Source organism: Pteronotus mesoamericanus, unplaced genomic scaffold (genome assembly GCF_021234165.1).
Source record: "Pteronotus mesoamericanus isolate MK-2021 breed Mesoamerican mustached bat unplaced genomic scaffold, CSHL_Meso_final contig_78, whole genome shotgun sequence".
Taxonomy (NCBI): Eukaryota; Metazoa; Chordata; class Mammalia; order Chiroptera; family Mormoopidae; genus Pteronotus; species Pteronotus mesoamericanus.
The window spans coordinates 323627-338569 of NW_026555258.1; the positions used below are offsets into that span (position 1 = coordinate 323627).

The following is a 14943-nucleotide window of genomic DNA, read 5'->3' on the forward strand; positions in this document are numbered from 1 at the left end:
TGCTGGGCACGCTGCCCGTGGGTCCCGGGGGGCGGGGCGGGGCCTGCCTTGCTCTGGGCTTTCCTGGAGAGTGGCCGGCAGCCCTGTGGCCGAGCAGGCCAGCCACCCTCGGGCAGGCACGGAGCGATCGCAGCCTGGCCATGGGAGGCCGTCGCTTGGACTCTGCTGAGTGGCTGGGAGCTGCACGGGGCCTGGCCCCCAGGTCCGCGGAGGCAGCCAGGGTGCCTGAGCTCTGCCGCCTGCCCAGTGGGCAGGGCCCCCGCTCCTGGAGCCACAGGCGTCCGCGTGCTGGGCGGCCTCTGGCCCGGCGGCGCGCCCTGCACAGCCCCTTGGGGCAGTGCGCCTGGCCGTGTGGCCGGCACCTGGCTGGTCTCCCGGTCTGGCCGGCTCACTGCAGGCCTCGCCTCCTGGCCACCCCAGCTCTGACGGTCCCAGGCTGTCCCCAGCCTGGGAGGCCCTGCTGCGCATTCCCTCCCGCAGCTCTTCCGACATCGCCCAGGAGGCCTGGGTGGCCGCTGCTTCCCTGGTTGGGACAGCCCTGGGGTGACCTTTGGCCTGGGAGCTGAGCTGCTCGTGGTTCCTGCGCACGCTCGGTGTCCTGGGCAGTGTGCCCTGGAGGACAGGTCCGGGCAGCGGGGGAGGGCAGCGTGCAGGGAGCAGTGGGCCTGGTCCTGACCCTGAAGGAGGGTGTTTCGAAGGGGTGAGTCCTCCACGTGCTCCCCACACACTTGTGTGGACTGAGCAGCTCACCTTTGCCACTGCAGGTCCAGTGTGGCGTGTTTTCTAGGTCAGAGACATGTGCTGCACACTTGTTCCAAGTGCGCCCGGACCCTTTGCTGAGCAGTGATGGGCGCAGACCTGGTGGGGCAGGGGGTGCATGGGACGCTGAGGTCTTCCCTGCAGACAGCTGGCACCCGGCACCTGGTTTCTCTCCGGGTGGCCCCAGCCTGAGAGGGTCAGTGAGTTCAGCACTCGGGAGGGTAAATGCGGGGCTTGTTCCCAGCCAGTTGGAGTGCAGCGTGTGGGGCTGTGGATGTGACCCTCTTGTACCAGCCTGAGGCTCAGCTGTCCAGACTGCCTTGCTGCAGCTGCCGCCCGAGCTGCTGACTCATGTCTGTATTTGTAGCCGTAGCCCTGCCTCCGAACCGCAGGCTGCCTGCCCGGGTCTCCGTGTGGGACCCACTCACCATGCCGAGGCTCCCGCTAGCTGCTGTAACCAGTGTCCTCAAGCGGGCGGCCTGAAGCCGTCGGTCCTCTCCTGGAGGCCTGGAGGCCCAGCCAGGGGTTGGGCAGGGCTGCCCGCCCCCTCCCGCCCCCCGCAGGAAAGGTGTGTTCCGGCTGCTCCAGCGTCCGCAGCCTCCCAGCCGCCGGGGGCTTGTCCTCCCCTGGGTGCGCGGGTGTCCCTGACATGCCAGAGTCCCCTCACGAACAGCAGTCCCTGCGTGAGGGCCCACCCTAAGGACCCGTCTTCACTGGATCCCTTCTGGAGAGACCCTGGCTCCGAAGGTCACATTCTGCGGTGCTGGGAGACTACAACATCGGTCTGGGGGCTCAGTACAGTCCGTAACTGTCCAAATTTGCCTTCCCTGAACCTGCTGGGCAGAATGCGCTCGTTTCCTTGAGCGATGCAAGCTCCCTTCCCGTCTCCCCCGTCAGGGTGCGGCTGTCCCGGGTTAGCCCTTACGGCCTAAACCTAACTGGCCGCGGGACCCTTGCCCCCCTGAGCACCGGTGTTCCGTGTGCTCGCGCATCTGCCTGCCCCTGCTCCCGCGGGGACCTCCAGCTGGCCCCCTGTGCCGTCTCTCCGATGTGCTGGCCGGTGGGCCTGCGTACACCCCCGCTTCCCCCCGTCCCCCGGCGCTGCGGGTGGACATCGGGGAAGGAGGGCAGCCGAGGCCCAGCCCTTTGACCTCGGACTCTGCTCCCTGAGTGTCCTGGCCCTGCGCACCCCTCCACTTCCATGCCTGCTTCCCCTCCCCCTTCGCTCGCCGTTCCGGGCCCAGCTGTCCTGCCAGTACGTGCGGGACCCGGCCGTCCCGTCCACACCGCCGGCTCGCCTCGGGGCCGGGTGGCACGTCCTGCCGGCACGTGGGGCCCGCCGAGGCCCGCCGGCCTGTAGGGGGCGCAGGAGCCCGGCCTCACGCTGGTGGCCCTGCCGTCGGAAGTCCCGCCCCGATATCCGGAAGGAGGAGGGAGGGAGGGACGGCAGCGGGAGAACAAGTACCTGTTGCGTGGCCGGTCCCCGCGTGGTGCTCCGGTGCCCAGTCCTGACCCCGACCCCGCTCTCGGCCGCGGCCCGGGCTCGCACGCTGGCTTCGCCTCCCCTCCCCCTCAGCTCGGCATCCAGCGGCCCGCCGGCCGCCGCGTCCTCCGGCGGCTGTGGGATGGGCTGTCGCCTGCAGCTGCTGCAGGCGGTGGACACGGAGTACACGGCGGACTCGGTGGAGTGGTGCCCGTTGGAGGGCTGCCGGCGCCTGCTGGCCTGCGGCACCTACCAGCTGCGGGCGCCGGAGGGCGAGGTGCGCGGGGCCCCGGCTGGGCGGTCCCGGCGGCGTCTCCCGGGGGCTGGGGCCCGCCCGGGTCTGCGGTCGGGGAGGCGGAGGAGAGTCTAGAGGGAGTCCCGGCACGGAGATGCGGCCTCGGCCTTGCGGCCGGGATGTAGGTTAGGTGTGTGCAGTGTGACTCCAGCTTCAGGGTGAAACGTTGAGTGAAGAGGGATCCAAGTCCGGACCCTTGACAGTGGGAACTGGCCCCGCAGCCCAGGACGCAGCCAGGGCCGTCCCGCTGGGGTCCTGGGCACAGCTGGCCCGTGCGCCGGCTTAGAAGGAGGGCCCCGTGCTGGGCCCCACACCCACGGTCACGGATCCCCTGCGGGGAGGAGACACTCTCCAGCTCAAAGTCGGGGCCCCACCGTCAGTGTCCGCGGGGGTGATCGGGATACATCTGCGTCTTTTGTAGAGTGAACTGGACGCTGCCAAGCCTCAGACCCGCTTAGGTCGTCTCTACCTGTACACTTGCAAGGAGGACCTCGCTGCGTGCTCCCTGGCCGAGGTCCAGAGGATAGACACCAATGCCATCCTGGACATGAAATGGTACGGGCTCGGCCGCAGCCCCGCCCGCCGGGCGTTTGTCCCTTGGTCAGGGAGCCTGATGCCTGGCCGCGTTCCCCGGGGGCAGTGCCGAGCCGTGGGTTCGTTCCTTCACCGCCCCACCCACCCGCGGGCAGCTGCAGGGTGAGGTGGACTTGGGGTTCGTTTCCTTTTTCAGCTTCCAAGCCCCACAGTTAATATTCCGAGAAGTAACGTTGGTGTTTTGATGTGTAAGTTGGGGGTTTGTTGGACCAGAGCTGTAGGCTCCAGAGCAGGGCAGGGGCTGAAGTTTACGCGATAAGCTCCTGTGCCCTGGCCACGTCCCCGGTTCTGACCGGCCCGTGGCTTCTCTCCTCAGGTGCCACGTCCCGGTGGCTGGCCATGCCGTCTTGGGTGTGGGAGACGCTGCTGGGTGCATACAGCTGTTCCAGCTGGTGGGATCCGAGGTCAGTGACTGGGACTGGGCTTTGTAGCGGGGGAGGGACCAGGGCGGGGGGTGGGTTCGGGAGGGAGACTGACAGCAGCGCCTTCCTAGGGTTTTCCTGTGCAGCTTTATCGTGAACGCTCTAAGGTCGCACGCAGTGTGTTTAAGTCACTGGGTTTGCGAGGTCACCTCCGTGTCACCAGCAGAAGTGGCAGGCTGTTGGTTAACCCGTCGACGGGTCTGAAGGTTCTCCCTAAAGGGAGCCTGGACCGGCGTTGCCGGGCGGATGCTACGGGGGGAGCCGCAGTGACTTCCCCCCAAGGGGCGGTCCTTCCCAGCAACAGCAGAGCGCGGGGTCCCCGCGAGGACTCGCGCGTGCCAGCCGTCCGCAGCGGCAGCCCGGACCGGTGGGAGTCCCGGGGCGGGGGGGCAGCCCGCGGGAGCCTGCCTGTCGCGGGGCGCGTCCCGCTGCCAGTGGCCGCGGCGCGGGGTGTGTGGCCGCAGAGGGCTCCCGCGGGAAGGCCTCGCTTCAGGCTGGCCAGGAGCAGCAGCCCCATCCTGGAAGGTCCTGCGGGCGAGGGCGGGCGTTCCGGGCAGGACGGTTGTGCGGAGCCGGGTGGAGGGCACGCAGCAGCCTGCACGCGCCCTGGTGAAGCTGCCGGCTGGGAGCCTGCGGGTGCCGCGGGGCACGGGCCAGGTTGCTTAGGTGATGAAATTTACCTAGACCTGGGAGAAACAGTGTTTTAACGGCGGGTCGTGGCTTCCGAAAGGAAAACCCAGGAGCACGCCCGTTGTCTGTGTCTCTGGAGACACAGCCGCTGCGTCCCCGGGGGCCTGGGGCTGCCGCGGGCTCTCCAGGGCGCTTGCCGGCGTGTGGAAGCACCCTGGCGGTGTGGACGGCGCGGGGTCTGAGGAGGAGGGTGGCCTGCTTCCCCCACAGTCCCGGGTACAGGAGCCCCTACAGGCGTGCGGGGGGCAGGGCTCGGTTCTGCGGTGTCCGCGGGTCCCCTCAGTGAGTGGCGACGCGTGGCTCGCCTGACAGGAAACGAGGGACCACCGGCTGTGGAGCTGGAGGAGCAACCTTCCCAGGCCCCTGGGCTGCGCCCCTGACAGCATCCCTTCCCTCCAGGGGACCCTGCGGCGGGCGGCCAGCTTGGCCCTGGACGAGCAGTGTCTGGCCTTGTCGCTGGATTGGTCCACTGGGAAGACCGGAAGGTGAGGGCCCCGCCGTTGCTCTGAGGGCTCCTTCCTGCTCTCACGCGGGAGAGAATTCGAGCCGCCTGTGTGAGCCTTGCCTGGGCTCCCAAACCTGGGGGCGTCGGGCCAGGCCCGGCCTGCAGAGGAGAGACTGCGGCCTTTCGGGGGCCACGGGCGGGGTTTTCCCCAGCAGAAGGGGACCTGGGCTGCTGTGGCAAGCCGAGTGGTAGCTCTGGCCCCTGCCAGGGGCCCCGGCCAGCTTCTCAGGACGCGTGGTCTCTCCCAGGACCCGCCTTGGGGGCGTGGAGTGTCACCGCTTGGGAGCCAGAAGAGGGCGGTGAGTGGGGGTGTCTGCGTGATGTTCTGCTGGGTTTCTCCATTGGTCCTCTGTGCCCAGGGCCAGTGGCCAGCCCTTGGAAATGATCAGCAGCGACTCCAAGGGGCAGCTGCACCTGCTGAAGGTGGACGCGGCGGGGCCGGGACTGCAGGCGGCGGCGACCTGGCAGGCCCACCACTTCGAGGCCTGGGTCGCGGCTTTCAATTACTGGCAGACGGACATCGTGTATTCAGGTTGGCGCCCCCGCGCCGGGCGGCGGTCACCTCATCCTCGTCACTGTCTCTCTGGGGACTTGTTGGGCGGGGCGGGCACAGGCGCCGCCGCCGGCGCCGGGCGCTGGGATGCTCGATGGCGTCGACGTGCCGGCCTAGGCCCTCCTGGCCGCTCCCCGCGCTGCTCTTCCTCTCGCTCTGCGCTGCCGCCTCTGCCGGGGGCGTCCCTCACCGTCCGCCCCCCTCCTGGGTCCCTGCTCCGCGCCCCGGGGACCCGTCGCCGAGCCTCCTGTCGGGTCCGCCGCCGGCACACCTGCCCCGCTGGGTGGCCGAAATCGGACGCCTCTGCCCCTCACGCCTGCCGAGGGCCCGTGCCTGGTCAGCCTCGCGCTCTCGGGTCTCAGAACGGGCCGCCTCTCTCCCGTCGCCGGTCCAGGCCGCCGTCTCTCCGTCTGCCGGGGACCCTCCCTCTGTTCGCGCTTACCCTCCCTGGGGACAGCGCCTTCCCGCTCTACCTGCATCGCAGCCTGGAACAGGCTTAGCGAAGAGTGAGGGTTCGACTTCTGTGGCTTCTGGCTCTGAGTCCTCCCTTCAGGCTCAGCTAATTCAGAGCAAGGGGCCGTGGAGCAGTGGGTGAGTGACTCTGAGCCGGTCCGCTGATTTAGCAAGTGTTCACTGAGCACCCACTATGTACCAAACCTGGTTCTAGGTGCACAGCACCTTGGGGCGCATCAGTGAACAAGGGGCAAAGGCCGTGCTTGCACCGAGCTCAGGCTGAGAGAGAGGAGGTGGGGAGCGAACACGACACAAAACACACAGCAAGCAGGGGGCACAGGAGGTCAGGTGACAGGTGCCGTGGAAAGGAGCAAGGGCAGGGTGGGGGCCCGGGGGGGCCGTGGCCGGTGCAGGTGGTGCCGTTGGCCCAGAGCAGGAGGGAGCCCGCCACGGCGGGGCCGGCCCAACAGGAGGGCCTCGGGGCGGGGGAAGGTGGTATCGCAGGTCCCAGGCGCCAGGTCCCAGGAAGGACCTGGGCCTCTGCTCCGTGTGCAGCAGGAGCCCAGCATTGCCTGCGGGGCCCTCCCAGGAAGGGGCTTCTCTGTCCTCTCCCCGTTAGCGCGAGGGGGCTGACACTGCAGCTCTGCCGCCTGGCAGCACCCTGAGCCCCCCAGGAAAAGCCAGCCCTGGAGTTGCCGTGGCCACTGGGCTTTTCTGCTTCTTCCACACAGGGGGGGACGATGGCTTTCTGAAGGGCTGGGACACCAGGACACCCAGCACATCTGTGTTCAACAGCAAGAGGTACCCCCGCCCCGGGGCCAGTGCTGGGCTCGGGGCAGCAGCACCTGTCCCGCGACTGCGGGCTCCCCGTGGGCAGTGGCCCTGCCCCCGCGGGCTGAGGTGGTGCCCCTCCCTCGCAGGCACTCGATGGGCGTGTGCAGCGTGCAGAGCAACCCCCACCGGGACGGCATCCTGGCCACGGGGAGGTGAGCCCCTGCCGGTCCCTGGACCCTTTCCCCGGGCCGACCGTGGCGAGGCTGAGCGGGCCGGCGCCCCAGCTGGGTGTGGGGGGACAGGGGCTGGAGCGGGTCCCCCAGGAGTGCCAGCCCACCAAGGGGAACGCCCTGCGCCCTGGGGTGGCTCGGTTCCAGCTACGATGAGCATGTCCTCCTCTGGGACACCCGGAACATGGAGCAGCCGATAGCAGACGTGCCCGTGCAGGGCGGCCTGTGGAGGCTCAAGTGGCACCCCCGGCACAGCCACCTGCTCCTGGCGGCCTGCATGCATGGTGGCTTCAGCGTCCTCGACTGCAGACAGGCCCTCGGTGAGTAGGGCCGCAGCAGCTGGCCGGGAGGGCTCCCCGTGCCCGGTCCCCTCCCTGCACCAGACTCCGCCCACACGGGGCCCGCGCCCCCAGGCCGTGCTGTGGCGCACACCCCGGTCTCCGTGGCAAGCACTCTGCTCTCGTCCTGGTGCCCCAACTAGCTTGGCGGGTCTGGAGCCTTCTGCACGGCGGAGGGTCCCCCAGCCCTCTGGGGCCTCTGCCCCGGGAGCCTGCACACCGGTCGCTCCCGGCGCCCCCTGGGCTCCCTCCGGCTGGCGGGCAGTGTGCTGTGCGTGGCCCGATGTCCCGACCAGGTTCCGACCTGCCCATCCTGCTGCCTTCTCATGTCTCTGGGCAGGACGCAGCGTCGGCTCTGCCGGACTCTGCCCTGCCTGAGCCGTGGGGCGTGGCCGCAGGCAGCGGGCACCTGCGGGGCCTCGCAGGAACCGGTGCTGACCGAGGCAGGCAGCCGAGGTCCTCCTGCAGCCCGCACCTCCTCACTGCCCGACCTGCTCCTCCCGCCGGGCTGTCTGCTCGCACCTGCTTTCCCTCTTCACTCGCAGCTCAGCTCTCAGCCTCCCCTTCCGCCTCGGCGGTGCGCGGAGGCGGGAAGACTCCGCGTCGCCCTTTCACGCGGATGGAGACTCCTCTGGCACTGGGCAGGGGTCTGCCAGGCGGGGGTCCCCAGGCTCCCGAGGGGATCCTGTGGCGGGGTCTGTCCAGGGTCTCTGCGTCCGCTCGGGAAAGAGTGGCCTTGAAGTCTGCAGCCCTCGCCGCTCAGCGGCCACGTTTTCTGCGTGGGCCGGGCTCTGCTGTGCTGTGTGTTCCTTGTGTGCTGACCTTGTCGCGTAAGGTGTGCCTTCGTCTGGTGACTTGTTCTGCTTGTCCCAGAGGCTCCTCGTGTCTGACAGTGGGCCCACGCCGGCCCCCTACGGGGGCCGAGGGCATGGCGCACCGCTTCCGTCTCCCCCTTCAGCCTCCCCCGGGTGTGGTTCTGGGTGTGTCTTCTGCAGCGGGTCTGCCCCTTTGCCAGTAGCGTCGCAGAGGTGGCGTTCTGCCCGCCCCTGCCTGCGCCGTCGGGAGCCACGTGACGCCGCTCGTCCCTTCGCCGCTGATGTTCATCCTCCTTCGATCCCTGGGGCCAGGCGGGCAACCTGGGCTTCCCCACGGGGACGGTGCTGCCGCCCTAGGAACTCGGGGGCGCGGCGCGCGCGGCCGCCCGGCTTAACTTTTGGAGAGAGGAGAAGGGAGGGAGGAGGGGGGAGAGAAGCGTGAACGGTCGCCTCTGGCGCGCGCCCTGAGTGGGGGTCCAGCCAGCGACCCTGGCACGCGCCCCGACCGCGAATGGAACTGGCGGCCTTCCGGGTTGCGAGGTGACCCTCCAACCACGGGCGCCACACCGGCCAGGGCCCCCGCTCATGCCTTGCAGATGACGTGCTTCGCCGGGTTTTGGTTGTAATTGTGCACCTTTCTGCAACAGTAAATGTGTGTCTATATGTATTCATACTTCTTTCCTGTACAAAACTAGTCCTTACACACCCTGATGCTTCATGGATTTCACTTAAAAACGCAGCGGTGGACAAAAGGAGGTTTACAGTTGAGAGCGTGAAAGTTTCTTCTGGTGTTACACACTTACTCTCCCTCGTGGTGTTTGTTTACCACCCTTGACCCGCCGTGTCTGCCGCCGCCGCGTGCAGGCTCACAGAGCCCCCCTACCTGAAGTCGGCAGCGCTCTGTTCACTGGTGGTTCTGCCACGGTTTCGTCCGGTTTTCGCTGTGCGTGTTTGGGTTGTTTCCAGCATTTTGCAGCTACAGATAATGCTTCACGCGTGTTTTGTTTGGTTGGAGGCGTGTCTTCAGTGTCCCTGCCTGGCTGTGGGACGGCAGGGTCGCAGGTCCCTGCACCTCACCTGCGCCCCCGCCAGCCCGGGGCAGAGCGGCGGCCCGGGGCGGGAGCTCTGCATGCGGCGCCGGAGAGGTGGGTCCCAGCCTGCCTGCGTGAATGGAAGGTGTTTTCGTGCGTCGTGGGGCTGGTTTTCTAGTTCTGTCCCTTGCGAGTCACCTTGGTCCGCCTCTGGCCTGTGCTCCCCCCGGGGCCGGGTCTTGGCTTCCCAGAGCCCCTGCGACCCAGGGCTCTTGCCCGTTGTCGCTGCTTCGTGTTGGAGGTACTTTTGTTCCCTTGGTTCCTTGCCCACACAGAAGTTTTCCTTTTTTAATTTACATTTCACTTTAATTTTTTATTTATTGATTTTAGAGACAGAAAGGTAGAGGTGTGTCGGGGAGGGGGGGGGGACATCCGGTTGTTCTACTTACTCAAACGCTCTTGGTGGATCCCGGGGAGCGGACCCACAGCCTTGGCACATGAGGACAACGCTCCAACCAGCTGAGCTGCCCGGCCTGGCCCAGTTTTGTGTGCGCGCGCGTGTGTGTTTAACGTAGTTAAATTTGTAGATATTTTTCCATCGACCCTGGATTTCGAGTCTTAGTTAAGAAGCCTCTTTCCTCCCACACTCGGGCGGAGGAGGCATCAGCGTCCCCCTCGAGTGCCTTGTGTGGCTTTGGGGTCACACGGGGGAGCCGAGCGGCCAGAGCTGCCCTGGCGTCGCTCACGGGGCCCCCGGGCCTGGGGTGCCGCCCGCCTCACCGTGGCGCTGCGGGCGCCCGGCGCTGGGCTCCTCTCCCTCCTCTGTCCACGGGCGGCCAGGCGTCTGTCTCCCTCGGGCCTCGACTCTGGGCTTGTGTTTTCAGGGTTTTCTTGACTGTTCTTGTATTTTGAACCCGAGTGTCAGCTTGTCTTGTCTCATAAAAAAAGCTTACTGGTGTTTTTATAGGGGTTGCATTAAATATAAAGTTAACTTTACAACAGAGTTATCATCTGGGGTTGTCTTATTCAAGAAAAGGGATATGTTTCCACTTGTTCAAGTCTGTTTCTCTTTTTCATTAAAGATTTTATTTATTTTTAGAGAGTGAGAAGGGAGGGAGAAAGGGAGAGAAACATCCGTGTGTGGTTGCCTCTCGTGCGCCCCCCACTGGGGACCTGGCCGGCAGCCCAGGCCTGGGCTCCAACTGGGAATCGAACCGGCGACCCTCTGGTTCGCAGGCCTTAGTCAGTCACTGAGCTCCATCAGCCAGGGCAGCAACACTCTCTTTCGTTACCTCTTCTGACTGGATGTTGTCTGAGTATTTGAAAGCTGTTGGGTTTTTTTGTTGTTGTTGGCCATTTCATCTGTGACTGTCTTATTAAAAATATGTTTTGTTGTGCCCTGGCTGGTGGGGCTCAGTGGACTGAGGGCCGGCCTGCGAACCACAGGGTCACTGGTTCGATGCCCAGTCGGAGCCCAGGCCTGGGCTGCGGGCCAGGTCGCCAGTAGGGGGCGCACGAGAGTCACCAACACACGGATGTTTCCCTTCCTCTCTTCCCCTCTCTCTAAAAATAAAGAAATGAAATCTTTAAAAAATACAGTTTTTATTGCTTCTGTTAGTTTTATTGATTCTCTGGGCTTTCCGAGTAAATGTGTCATCTGCCAAAAGGTATAATTTTATTCTCTGTCCTCCAGTTCTGATGCCTCTGATCGCTCTCTCCTGTGGGAGCCCCGTCCCGATGCCCCAGCACAGCGTTGGCAGCGTCGGAGGGGAAGGCCTTCTGGCTGCTTCTGGCTTCGCGGGGACGTGTCCCTCCCTCCCTGCTGGGCCTTGGGGTCTACGATGTCTAAGGACTAAGCGTCTCTATTTTAATCATGGTGAAGAGGTGTAGCTATAAATGCCTGTTTTCCTGAGGGTTTGTTTTTTTTAATCAAGATTGTTAAGTTTTTGCCAGACGGTTTTCTCATATTGAACTGGGCTCATTTTCTTTTTGGATACATTAATGTGAATTTGTTTATGGATTTCCTAATACCAATGTGTTTCTGGGATAAACCCCACTTGGTTTTTTGTTTGTTTTTTTAGATTTATTTTATTTTTAGAGAGAGAGAAAGAGAGGGAACATCCCTGTGGGGTTGCCTCTCGCGTGCCCCCTGCTGGGGACCTGGCCCGCAACCCAGGCCTGTGTCCCAACTGGGAAGTGAACCTGCGATCCCTTTGTTCACAGGCCAGCGCTCAGTCCACTGAGCCACACCAGCTAGGACCCCGCTTGGTCTTTTTAATAATATTGGTGAGAGAGAGAGAGAGAAACATTGATGTGTGAGAGGAACATTTATTGGTTGCCCCTTGTTTGCGCCCCGACTGGGGCTCGATGGGGATCGAACCCACAACCTTCTGGTTCACAGGATGGCGCTTCAACCAACTGAGCCACCCAGACAGGCCCCACTTGCTTATTGTTAACGTGGCCTCTGGTGCTGTTTTATTTATGGTTTTGCATTACTGTGCAAAAGTAACAGGAATATTCTTTCGTGCTATTTTTATCAAGATTTGATATCAGCAGTATGTTTGATTCATGTGAAAATCAAAACCAAAAGTGTGAAACTTTTTCTTCACTTTTCTCTTAAATAAGTTGCGTTTGTCATTTGGATTATTTTTTCTTTCAAGACTCGGCCACGTTCCCCCATGAGGCTGTGTGGCCTGTCCTGGTTTCGCGTGGCAGCCGCTGGGCAGCCTTGTGTTCTTCTGTGTGAGTGGGTTGGGTTGTGCTTCGTCTGTGCTGGGTCAGTTTTGATGAACTGTGGTTTCTTAGGCTGTTGTTCCTTTCACCTACATTGTGATGTTTATTTGCATAAAGGACTGGAAAGGAGTCACTTGTGATTTTTTTAAAAAAATCCTTTTTAATGGTTATTTCCTTATGTTTTACTTTGTGTATTTATGCAAACATACAAATATATGTGCATACTCTTGTTTCCTTAGGTTAGTTATTGGTTTCTGAATTGTAGTCTTTTAAAGAAATAGAATTTTGATTTTTTTATTACAGGTGAATGGGTTTTCCGTTCTCCGTCTCATCAGTTTCTCCTCTGGTCTTTGTTGTTTCCCTCCTTGTATCTCCTTGGCTCTTCTTTTGGCATTTTGAGTTAGGAATACAATTTACTTACCTTTATTACCTTGTTTGTATGAATTAAAGTGTTTGAGTTTTTCTCTGAAGTATCTTTTTAGGTTCTGATTATGTACTCATTTCACGTCCATTTTGAAGAAGGAACTTCTAGCCCCGGCTGGTGCGGCTCAGCAGACGCAGCGCCAGCCCGGGAGCCGGAGGGTCACTGGTTGGAGTCCCCGTCGTGGCCAGGCCTGGGCTGCGGCCGGGTCCCCAGCAGGGGGCGCGCGAGAGGCAGCCACACAGGATATGTCCCTCTCCGTCCCCCTCTCTCTCTCAAAAAAAATGTCTTTTAAAAAAAGAAAAGTAATTCTGCTGTTTCAGTCTGCAATTCCCATTTTAACCAAGTGTGGCTTAGTAAGTGTCCAACTTTCCGGGCGGCGGCGTCTCTGTGTTCACGGCTGTGTTGCTGCAGTTCCGTTGTTGCGCGCGGGCCAGGGTGCTGCTTGCCGGGCCTGCTCTGCTCTCGGGGCTGCGGGTGTTGGCGGCCTAAGCCGGCTCTTCCCCTGTCGGCCCGAGGCGCGGCCGTGGCCCCTGTGAGGCGGGAGGAGCCAGCGGCGCCGCTGGGGCTCGCAGCGGTTGTCGGGTGAAAGGCTGCCGTGGGCCCTCAGTGTCCCAGCGACCCGTCCTGGGTCCTTCCCGGTGTTGCTGTGGAGGGACAGGGGTGGGTCCCTGGGAGCACCCCGCCGTCTCCGGAAGCCCGAGGCCTGACGCCTGCCGGGGGCGCTGCTGCCCGCACGAAGCCGGGGTCTTCCCTGCTGGGGCTGTGCTCTCGGCAAGCGTCCTCACTCCAGCGCCCACCCAGTCTGTCTGTGGCCATCGTTGCCCCTGCTCGGTCTGAGGGCGATTCGGGTCCCGGGGGCGCGGGCCCCGCACTCGGAGGCAGCGGTGGCCACCCTTCCCGAGTGCGTGGCTGTCCAGGCTCTGGGCCTTCCGCTGGGGACGCTGTTCTCGGGCCGCATCCAGCTCACCGGGCAGCCTCGGTCCCGCGCTGGACCCGAGGCCACCTTGGGTTTGGAGACGCCTCACCATCTCTGTTATCAGTGGTGGGTGGCCTGTCTCCTGGAGCTCTGACCAGCCACCCCCCAGCCTCAGAGCGGCTGTGGCTACTCACCGCGGGAAGACTGCGCGTGCAGAGTTCCCCGTGACTCCTTTCTGAGCTGAAGGTCAGCCCTTGAACTTCTGGACGGGCCAAGGGCACTTCCACCACGGCCTTGTTTGCGGGTCATTGGGCGAGCCAGGCCCTCTGCGCCTCTTCCCTGTTTCCCTGCCTGCCCTTCCCCCGCCCAGCAGCCCCTCCATCCTCTGCCATAGAGTCTCCACGGAGAGGCGTTTGCTGGGCCCTCCCACTGGGAAAGGCCGCCTGGCCAAGTGCGCTCGGGGGCGTGGTGCACAAGCCAGATGTGGCGTTTTCCTCCGCTGTCTGTCCACCTCTCAGCCACTCCTGCACGATGGTGGCTGCTCTTGGCAGTTTCCTTTTGAGGGTGGGCAGGGCCGTCGGTTGGGGGTGACGAGCCAGCTCTGAGTAACGCAGCGTTTCCTGTGTTGTCTCGCTCCAGAGGAGAAGCAGGCCGCGTGCACGGTGTCTCTGTCCCACGTGCTGCCCAGCTCGTTGGTGTACGGAGCCGACTGGTCCTGGCTCACCTGCCGTCGGCCGCACCCCCAGCAGCTTTCCCGACCAGGCTCCTCTCCCTGCAGCGACCCAGCTGCCACAGCAGATGATGCGGCTGCAGGCCAGTCGCCGGAGCCTCCCACTCTTGGTCGTGCAGCAGACGGCAGGAGAGGGAGTGGCACCGAGCCCCAGGACGAAAGCAAGGGAAGGGCTGCTCCCCCGCCGTCCACGGAGGGCCAGCCGCACGCCCCAGGGGCCAGGCTCTGTGACTCTGGCCGGTGTGCGGAGGCAGCGGACTGTGCCCCCAACCTCTTCGCCACGTGCTCCTTTTACGACCACGTCCTTCACCTCTGGAAGTGGGACCGGGCACCGGAGCCAGGGAGCAGAGGGCTTGGTTGGAACCCGTGAAGACCACGCCTGTGGATGAGCCGCCCTCACACCGTCGCGCCGAGGGGCTCACCGCAGTCCCTGTGGCTCACAGTGCGGGGCTCGCTGCGTGCGGGGGGCCCAGCGTGGGCAGCCAGCAAGGCCGTCGGCGCCCTGCGCTGGGCCTGGCCGCGGGGCCCTCGCGGAGGGCTCCTGCAGGGCCGTGGGGGCCTGTCCCGGTTCTCAAACTTCTTAGTTTTATGTGGGTTCAGATTTCACTTCTTTAAGCAATATTTGTAGCAAATGAAGTTTTGTTTTTCTTTAAATATTTTACTTATTTGTTCTTAGAGGTGAAGGTGGGGAGAGGGACAGAAACATTGATTGGTTGCCTCTCACACGCCCCCGACCAGGACTGAGCCCAAAGGACCAGTGGCCTTTCGCTTTGTGGGATGACACCCAACCCATGGGATCCACCAGTCGGGGCTAAATGAGGTGGTCTTTAAAAGCTATGATGTCACCAGACTAACCATATGCACTTTTAAGGAGATCACCTCACGAGGCACCAGGAGCACGCCTGCTCCCTGCCCTGCGCACCGAATGTGTGTGTCCTCGGGGTCATGGGCCGCTGACCGCACCTGCTTGTTGGGGCCCGCGGCCTGCAAATGCGGCCACCAGAAACGCAGACACACAGCTGGGCTCCTGACCCCCGACCTCCAGAGCTCACTGTCACCTGTCACAGGCCACTCGCATCTGTCACATCCTCAGCCTTGCTGATTATGAACAGACTATGATCGTGATCACTGTTGAGTCGGAAACAGGCACTTCTGGTTTTCTCATTTCCTTTAGATGTGACTCAACATGTCAGCGTAG

At 63.4% G+C, this 14943-nt stretch overlaps 1 protein-coding gene across 1 annotated transcript; it reads left to right on the forward strand.

Annotated features, from left to right (window-relative positions):
- The first annotated feature begins 2311 nt into the window (after nt 1-2311).
- Nucleotides 2312-14375, forward strand: DPH7 (diphthamide biosynthesis 7). The gene is made up of 9 exons (XM_054584699.1): nt 2312-2519; nt 2959-3092; nt 3448-3535; nt 4643-4728; nt 5108-5280; nt 6486-6555; nt 6675-6740; nt 6906-7078; nt 13655-14375. Exons 1-9 carry the CDS (start codon nt 2385-2387, stop codon nt 14113-14115), a joined length of 1386 nt encoding a protein of 461 aa, XP_054440674.1. The 5' UTR covers nt 2312-2384; the 3' UTR covers nt 14116-14375.
- Nucleotides 14376-14943: the final 568 nt, after the last annotated feature.